The following is a 9,604-nucleotide window of genomic DNA, read 5'->3' as shown; positions in this document are numbered from 1 at the left end:
ATGGTATCAAAGCAAGCAAAAAATATTGGTTAATTACATACTGTCGAATAAAATGGTTTCATATCCACGCTTCCGATAAATATAAAAATCAGCAAGGAGTGTCGATTCTGCCAAAACAAGGAGAAATTTAAGGTTAAAAAATGAATAAATAAATAATATATAAATTTAATTTATACAAATAATGACTATTTTAGAGATAAACCTTAACATGATATCAAAACTACCAAAAAAAGTTATTTACTACGCTATAATGTTATGTTTTGTGCATGTGTTTCGTGAAAGATAAGAACCAATAAGAAGAAAAAACAATTCATGAGAAAAGAGTTATGCTAGGGAAAATGAAGAATTAAGGATAAAGTCGAAGAACAAATTCAATATTTTAACTATAAATCTAAAAAAAAGTAATAGTAAATGACTATGAACTTTGCATATATAGAAATATTTTAAATTATTTTTTAAATTGGGATTTTGTATTAGTTTAATTATTTTTGTGGTTTTGAGACAATAATTAGTTTTTCTTAGTTAATAAAAATATATTATTTAATTTTTATGTTTTTTGTTTACTGATCATGTCTTATATTGTTTTCATATTTTTGTTTGGTTTTTCTTAGTAATAAATTTAATTACTCAACTAATATAATTATTTAATAAAACCTTTTTATTTGCGTAAAGTACAGACGTAAATATTACTTGTGTGATGTTTATTATCTATTGTCAATCAATTTTAACTTAATTAAAATTCTCAAATTAATTTTTAAAATAACTAAAAGCTCAATAAAAAAAAATTACTCCCCACATAGTGCTGGTTAATTTCTAATGTATATACATGTATAAATACATATTTTACCATTTCTTTTATCAGACATCATACTGTTCAATCCTCAAACCGTCTAAACCAATCGACGATTGTCCTGGAAAGAACTTGAGTTTCCCTCAGAGGAATCGACTTTAGCGCCTGAGCCACAGCGTCTGCTGGCGTGTACACAGACCCAATTTGCCACTTTGGGTCCTGGAGACACACAATTAAACATGATGAAGAAGAAACAGAGCAATGTTGTTAAATTGCAGAAGTACTACTACCTCGATAGTTGCTCGTATATTACCTGTATGCAAGGTGTGAGATGGTTTCCGTTCAGTCGAACTTTTTCAAGTGTACCACCAAAAGAATTTATCCGAGGTCTAAGGGTTTCTTCCAGTAAATCAGTCTCGTCAATCGCATCCGAGTTGAACTGTACCTGAGTCAAACGTTGCAGCAGACCAGGATCAAATATGTGGGTTACTGTTCCAATCAGACAGACAGAGACTGTTCACGTCCACGCTTCCTAGCTCAACCCATATAGATTGGTTATGAGTAAAAACAGTTTCTCTGTCCAAGAATCATCTCAGAAATGCATATTTTTCACTAACAATCCCTACTCAAGATCAATGCGATAAAAATATGATGGTTTGCTTGCAGTAGGTTCGCTCTTCTAGCCTAATCAAAGCTACACCAAATGTTATTCTTCCACATCATTTATTTCCTTTACTTGAATTAGCATAGTCAAATACCAGCTAAGGGAAACTCTCTACTTGTAAAGCTTTTCTTGTTTCTTGACAAAAGAAAACAACATTTCAACAAACAGACGCATATATGTTGAGAAATCGTGTCTCTGGTAGATGTTTATATAAGTATTTGACGATTTGAATGTCACAGAATTTCTCGACTAGAACAGACTTAGTCTAAACCTAGTAATATCTTTTAACCGTCAAGCTAATATAACTCGAAATGAACCTGTGTCCGCATTACCAGTAGAGTGTGTGGAACACTGTAGGAGCACTTGAAGCAATTGCGGTTTTCTAGTGGAGACGGTCTGAATTCTGAGACCCCTTGACCCACCTACATAGAACGACGCCAGAAGTTCAATTTCTCTTATGGCCTGGCCACATATAAAAGGAACAATATAATCTTGATCTTTGATACTAAGTCAAGAATTTTTTGCAGAAGAAATACCTCACCAAATACTGAGGGCAATTGATCCACCAATTTAGTAAATGACTTGAGAGCTTCTTGATCGTTGTTTAAAATTGTCCCAGCAGTATCAAGTAAACCTTTCAACACATCACCTGTAAATGAGAACAAGAGCAAGTTCTTATGAAAGGCTTCCTTTAACAAGAAATTAAAAAAATTCTTTGGTGCATCGGTGCGAGAAAAAAAGTTCACGGCATAGTCTTCCAGTCTCATGTCGACATGAAATCAAACCCATGGGTAAATTAAAACACCTTTTAAGCTTAAAAAAAAAAGTAAAGATGGATTGAAACAGAACAATATGAACACCTTCTTTCTTTGCAAGATATACTAGACAAAAAAGACTGAAAACATTATTTTTACTTGCAAGCACTAATAAATAGATCAATCGAAAGCACATCTAAGTAATTGTTTGTAGGGTAAGTAGTAATACCTGAAGCATTTCGAGCCATTTCATATACTGGAGAAGCTTCCACGACTGGCATCATCTGCTGAATGAGAGGACCAAGCTGCAAACAAACATAAGCAATATAAGATACAAGCAACCATTTTTCTTTGTTTGGCGTGTCCATTTGCAAACTACAAGATCAGATCGGCTTTCATATTATTGAAAATTCATTTCAACTCAGGAAGCATATGATAGCAACAGAAGATCAAACATCAATCAATGCTGTGAAGACAATATTACTAGTCCCAAGATACGGCAAACAAGAAAGTTGAGCTATATAAATGATTGCTAGCATAGTGTAGTCTAAGCTTCGGATAAATAAGGAGGGTCATATAATGATGTTTTAAAAATCATAATTCATACCAAATGATAATTTTACCTGCTCGAAATATGGAACTGCTTCTGTGGCCGATTTATTGTTGAATGAGATGATGGCGTTAACCTTTCACAAGAGAGATTATTTTTTTTTGTCACTCTCAGGCAGGTTGGTGGGATTAATTTTAAGACAGAAAAAGGTTATATATCACTCTAGCATTCTAGTCCAGATAATAATACAAACAAAAAGGGCTTCTTAGTGAACTAATCTTGCTGGTATGACTAATATTTAAATTCTAGATCACAAAATAGTGAAGAAACCAAACCTTTGGTATTTTCTCAGCAAAGTAACTTCCTGTCAAAACTTGGAGCAGTGCCCCATTGCTATATGCGTGTTGAAAACATGACAGTAATCAGCATTAGAGATGTCATATCCCGTGAGGGGCTTTGATATAAGAATCTTACATCCACAATATATAACTGAAGCATTATAATTCAGTAGATAAGAAGAAATAGTACTCAAGTAATTGCATTCAAAAACCAGATCAAGAGACTATCAAAGTGAATCACATAAATCCAACCAAGAAGTATCCTCAGCTTGGGAATGAGAACACGATATGGCAATTAGGTAGCTTGCCGAGGTTATGAAGAACCAAGAACAACGTATAAAAACTGAAACTTATTTCTTCACAAGTAAGTCCTTTTAATCCGGTTAAGATGCAGTGAGCAGCACATTTTATTAAGGAGAGGAGCAAATATTTCTGACCTGTGACCAACTGAGAAGACAGGAAGGTGTGTTAAATCTTGAGGCTTCAAATTTGCATTTGGAATTCCAAATGAGACAATGATGTCCAAGCAGGAATTGAACCTCGTATAAACCTGCTTAGCAGCTTGTTCATGATCAAATGTAACGTTGTACGGCACAGATACTATCAAATACCCTTCCTTTGCCAGTAGCTCCTTGAGGTAACTACAGATCACACGGACACAAAGAACGTCTTTTAATCTGTCAGAGTCAACCATCTCGACGATTACAGGACCATCGAGTAATTTTCCGGAGTATAAAACTAATGTATATACTTGAAAGGACAAAACATTTATCCCAGCTCCTGAAGCTCCATTTAAAATCAAAGTTTGGCTCTGGTCATCAAATATTTTCTGGAGTATATCAAAATCCATCTCTTCTTGTGCATGACCAGTCTATAGACATCACACCCGCCACAAGAAAGAAGAGAGGATTCTTTGAGTTATGACCAAATTGCATGCACTCAAAGTCAACCATAGGCAACCATTTAGGCTTCAATGGTACAGTGTTGGATGCAATTAGATACAAAACCAGAGTCAAGTGATGAAACTAAATCAAATTAAGCCACTAATTCGTACAGGACTGTCAAAAATTTAGTAAATAACAAAGAGTTGCTTTCCATAAACTCTGACTCATCGATGAATTATATACTGAGCCAATACCTACAATCAAAAAAAGCTTTCCTGATTTTTAGAATCCTTGAACTGTTCCAATTTGCATAAACATATAAACACCCAGAATCATCAATAACGGCCGATCAAATCGAAGCAACAGATAAGGTTGATGATAGAAAGTGTACCTGTAGGTGAGTTCAGGTACAGCTCCGACGAAGGCGCCTCCCAAGAACTTGACAATGGCACGTGGTTTCTTAAATCTGGGAGGAGGAGTAATGACCAGACAAGAGTCGAGCCTCGTGTATATCTTATCGTTTCTACGAGTGTACGTGGCGCTCGCGGAGACGGTGAGAGAGACGGCTCGAGCTCGTCTGCAAAAGAAAGTGGCGGGAATCAATTGGGAACTACCCAGAAAAGTCGAAGTCGCTAAGGCAAACTCCATTCTGCGACTTGGTTCCTTTAACTCTTCCTCACTTGTGTGGAGAAAAAGCACCAAACGTCGGATTTTATTTCTCCCTTGCGTTCAAGTAAAAAGCCGACACGTAGAACTTTACTCCAAACGTCAGAGTATATCTGTTCTTTGGTGCGTTTTATTTGTTTTTATTTTTTCCTTTCTTTGTCAACTATTTCCCTCTATATTCTTTCAATTTTGCGGTAAATTTGGTGAAGCTTTTTTTATAAGAGTTAATTTAAAGAATAATCTTTGACTATTTAATTTAATCTAAGTATTTAGTTATGAGTTTTTTTACTCTCTCTCTTCTCTCACATTTATCCTTTGGAGAGTTCTTCTCTCAACTTTTGGAATAAAAATTCCTATCAAAATGGAACATAATAATTTAAAGAATAATCTTTGTTGACTATTTAATCTAAATATTTAGCTATAAGTTTTTTTACTCTCTCTCTTCTCTCACATTTATCTTTCGGAGAGTTCTTCTCTTATCTTTTGGAATAAAAATTCCGATCAAAATGGAACATAATAATTCCATTTATCGGATTTGGTTTTTCAGTAAAATCTGGATTTAGCTTCTTTCATTTTTTGGAGAATAAATACCAATTTGTCAAATCTATTCTAATTTAATCCGAATATTTCACCTTTTCAGTTCTCTTTCAGGCCATATCTCTTTCTTGTTAGATTAGTTGGTTTCTTTTAATCTTTATTTCAGGTTATCTATCTTGTTTGGAGTAATTTTTTAATTTCTTCGTTGTTTTCCTCACACTCGGAACAAAGTTGGATAAAGTTCAGACAATATATTAGGTCTGAACAGCGGCAGAGCTTCCTCAAAGATAGCAATCTGAATGAAGCTTAAAAGTGCTTATCAATTCTGTTCAAGCTTGTTCTCCTTCCAACGTCTCTGTTCTGTCCCATATATCAACGTGTGTAAGTACACGTGTTGTTGTATGTGTATTCTAAGCCTTTTGCTTTTGGGTTCGATTATGTATCATGTATGTTTTTGGTCTTTTCGACTTAATGAAATAATAGCCGAGAAAAAATAATAATTATGTATCTAGTTATAACAAAAACAATAGTAAACGCTTCCGCATAGCAAGGATCACCTACTAGTAGATAAAATAAAATTAGATTTAAGAAAGAGAAAAAAAAATCCTTCACATTTTAAATAATTACACAAAAATACCAATTAACTAGAAAACATTTGTTCCAAAGACATAACCGTAGACACTCTTCAACAACTGTCCACCAACACTGTTCTTTGATTCTTAGTGTTTAGTTTCTCAATCCTTAAATGTCACAGAGAAACATTAATTCTAGTTAGAATCCAAATGTTACACCATTTAAAACATGTGAGATACCAATTGTCAAAGCTTCTTTGCATCTTAGAAAACCTTCATAAACATATGTAAACTTTTTCTAAACCTTTCAATTTCTAATAAATGAGGGTTACACCTTTCAATTTCTAATAAATGTATATTGTTTGTTTTAACATGTGAAAAGCAATAAGAGAGTCGTTCTTTTTAAGGATCACACTACCTAAGGTGCATTTTGACATAGAAAATGATCCAAATGCAAGGAGGATTGTAAACCAGTTTACAAGATATACGAGAACATCATCACAGTTAGAGACATTCTCGGGGATGTAGAGTTCCAGAATAATGAACTCGTTTCTTGGATAATGAAGGTCAGCTTAAGAGGTTTGTGGATGACAGGAAGATGATCCATTGTTTGCTGACTAAATCCTTAACAACAGTTAGGGAGAATGAGTTGTGGTTCCATCCACTTTAGAGCACAACCTATGAGATTTTCAATGAGGGAATGAGATTTACAGACGTAAAATGCAGTGAGTGGGACAATAAGATGACAAAGAATTACAAGAATATGAATGGGGTGAAATAGAATACATGCATACAGCAGATGAGATCATTCAGGAGCTGTGTCAAACTGAAAAGGATGAAGTATACGAGAGGTTTACTCTCGCGATGTTGATATTGATTGAGAGTCTTCTACTTTGGAGGTACAAGGCGCACAGGTTTCCGAAATCAATACTCAAGAAAGCACGTGATATGAATCTCATAATGAATTATATGGGAAAGAAATGCCAACAATTTACTACTTAAGTCGATCAAGAAGAATGTTCCCTTACATATGAGAAAACCCAAGTACAATCAGCACAGGTTTCCATTTGTTTTCAATCTGTGGATTTAAGAATTTGAGGCTGTATTGAAAAACCTTTCAGTAGGTTAAGTACTTGGAGCCATCAACCACTTTTTTTTCCCAGAGATACTTTTCATACAATGTCTCCAAGAATTGTTCAAGTTGAAACATAAAAACATTGCATGATGTTTAATAGCTTTGGTTGACAGAATAAATAATATCTATAAAAAAATGAAAAAATCTATCAATAATTTTTGATTAAAAAATACAAAAACATCGATTTTGGTTTTTGTTTAAAAATGGATAGATATTTTCAAAATCTAGTTTCTCTAAAAATTATGATTTCAGTTTGACCAAAATCTTGATTGGATAAAATTTAGATTTTTGAAAAAAAAAAAAAAAAGACCAAAAACTATTTCAAAAACCACAACATTCAAGGCCTAAAAACCAAAAAGCCGAAAAACAGCCTCAAAAATTTCAGAAGCAAATAGAGCTCTTTCATTTTGGATTTGTATTCTGTGCGCCTAATTGGTAAGTCTATCTATTGTGGAGATAGATAAACCTATGATGCAAAAAATTTGGTTGAATGCAAAGTAGTTTTTGAGAAGGAAAAAAAAAACACAAACATTTCTGGCCTACGTAGTTTTCTTTTCATAAGGTTCATACAAAACAAGTAGTAAGCTGCTTTACAACGGAAACAAGAAAGAAAAAGACAGGGAAATTCCAATCCAAGCCTTAGAAAAAAGTTTAAAAACTTTGTAACACACTACAAAGCTAACTGTTATTGCTTAGTGAAGGCTACGCATGATGCCATGAATGTACCCTCCGGTCACAATAAAAGACATCAAAGACACAAATCCGGCAGGAAATATCTTTTTTTCGAACCCATGTACCGCGTCCCCATCACCCAAGTTAATGCACCGCCATCACTTTTAACAACACACCAATATTAAAAACACAAAGAATTCATGTGTTAAGGTTTTATACTTCTATCTATTATCGGTTCAACAATCAAACAACAGAAACTAGCAAATAGTTCGGCTATGATTTGAGGAATATAGTTTCATAGAAAGAACTACTCTGCTATTGATATATTTCTCCCCTTACCTACGACAATGGTTGATGCAAGAACAGGTTTTGTTGGGAGCTCGCGGAACACATATAGCAGAACAGCAGCTGAAAGTCCACCCGCAAGCAGTGATTTCTGGCTACCGCTTTTCAGATAACCCATCAGCCCACCAACTGCATCAAAACAAATTAACAGCCAATGATGACCTTTGAGATATTTGAAACATATCAAACTTTGGGAGTTTGTCACAAGACTATTGACAAAAATCGAGCATCACTTTATAGGAAAGCAAAACACATTTTTATTGAATACGTTTCAAGTAGAGTTCTGAGTACAGACTTTGGGAGCTTGTCAGAAGACTATTGACAAAAATCAAGCATCTCTTTATAGGGAAACATGACAATTCAAGTGTGTAGATATGAGTCCAAGAAAATGACAATTTAACTCCACATTTTGATTCATGTGATAAGCATACAAAGATATACGACTGGACTATTATGGATTGCGAAACTCATTGCAGCGATTAGGAACATCTGATTCACGTTAGTTACAGCATCTCATAAAACATCAACAAGGAGAGGAACCCAATTGAAATGCGAAGCTAAAGCTATGACAAGTCATATATACACAAAGAAATCAAGAAACCTCAATGGCATCAACTTGTGCTGAATCCAAGTACCATCAAAATCCCTCTCTATTCAATAACAAATGGAGAATTCCCCTGATCATGTGTGTGGTTTAATAAATCTTTGTTTGAAAAAATATTCACAAAACGGATTGTCCTACAAAGAAAAGTTGAAGAAATTATCATTGATCATATTCTCAGCACCAAATAAACAGTGAAGATATTTGTTATCCATAACGCATCACGGTAGATCTACAAATCTCGATTTGAAAATGAAATGTCAATGAAGAAGCAGATAAACCCCTAAACTCTAAAAGTTGAAGAAATGATAAAAATGAATCTGACCTCCGACAAGAAGTGCGTAACCAAGAGTCAACTTATGCGACATAGACAAAGGTGTATTCTTCTTCCCATCACTCTCCTCCTTGCCACCTTCTCTTCCGTCATTTCCATCCACCGCCGCCGCCAAATTTATCACCTCCGATTTCACCACCGTCACCACCACCGATCGCAGGCTCAACTTCAACAGCTTTGACTCCCAAATCGACGCAGTTAGCAGATATAGTGGCGATCGTCTTGGTGGAATCCACACCGAGAGGAAGTCGTCGGGGAGCAGATGCGAACGCTAGAGGATGAAAACTGTTGGAATTAAGGAAGGCGATACTTCGGATCGGTGAAGGAGAAGGGGTTTTGAGTGAGAAGAGCCTAGGTCTGACGTGAAGGAGAGATGACTGTGCCGAGGAGCTCAACAGCAAACCCGTCATTTTTCTTCTTCTTCTTCTTCGCCGCTTCGTTTAACAATTAATATTTTAGTGATTTCATTGATACTGATAAGCTCGCTTTGACACCAGCGCTAATGAAGAAGAAAGCAAGAGGACAAAGAGATGGCCAGCTAGAGGAAGAATAAAGACATGTTGGCAAAGACTCTTTTCCGCTTAGAGGCTCTCTCTCATAAACAATCTATACATCAATTGATCTGACCTAAATCTCTATATTATTATTGAAGAATGTCATTTTAATAAATAGATTTTATTTTGTAAAATATTGTATGAAATGTCATTACACATAAGAAAAAATATGAAATAAGAAAGAATATAAATATTTTTTTGAATTTA

At 34.7% G+C, this 9,604-nt stretch overlaps 2 protein-coding genes across 3 annotated transcripts; both read right to left on the bottom strand.

Moving 5' to 3' along the window:
- Nucleotides 1–751: 751 nt before the first annotated feature.
- On the bottom strand, nt 752–4,705 carry LOC18013744. Of its 2 annotated transcripts, none has more exons than XM_006419079.2 (9): nt 4,373–4,705; nt 3,535–3,738; nt 3,095–3,152; nt 2,833–2,895; nt 2,439–2,514; nt 1,991–2,103; nt 1,787–1,876; nt 1,104–1,235; nt 752–1,009 (listed from the first exon to the last, which is right to left on the bottom strand). In XM_006419079.2, exons 1-9 carry the CDS (start codon nt 4,627–4,629, stop codon nt 875–877), a joined length of 1,128 nt encoding a protein of 375 aa, XP_006419142.1. In that variant the 5' UTR covers nt 4,630–4,705; the 3' UTR covers nt 752–874. The 2 variants fall into 2 exon arrangements, with proteins under 2 accessions (XP_006419142.1, XP_024009652.1); XM_024153884.1 differs by having other exon boundaries at nt 798–1,009; nt 1,104–1,229.
- Nucleotides 4,706–7,422: 2,717 nt separating this feature from the next.
- On the bottom strand, nt 7,423–9,338 carry LOC18013743 (protein FATTY ACID EXPORT 2, chloroplastic). The gene is given in 4 exon segments (XM_006419077.2): nt 7,423–7,724; nt 7,903–8,037; nt 8,835–8,944; nt 8,946–9,338. Coding segments are annotated over 4 exon segments (570 nt in total). The 5' UTR covers nt 9,254–9,338; the 3' UTR covers nt 7,423–7,707.
- Nucleotides 9,339–9,604: the final 266 nt, after the last annotated feature.

The sequence above is a fragment of the Eutrema salsugineum genome, unplaced genomic scaffold (assembly GCF_000478725.1).
Source record: "Eutrema salsugineum unplaced genomic scaffold, Eutsalg1_0 scaffold_4, whole genome shotgun sequence".
Lineage (NCBI taxonomy): Eukaryota > Viridiplantae > Streptophyta > Magnoliopsida > Brassicales > Brassicaceae > Eutrema > Eutrema salsugineum.
This window is presented reverse-complemented; position numbering and strand designations above follow the sequence as displayed.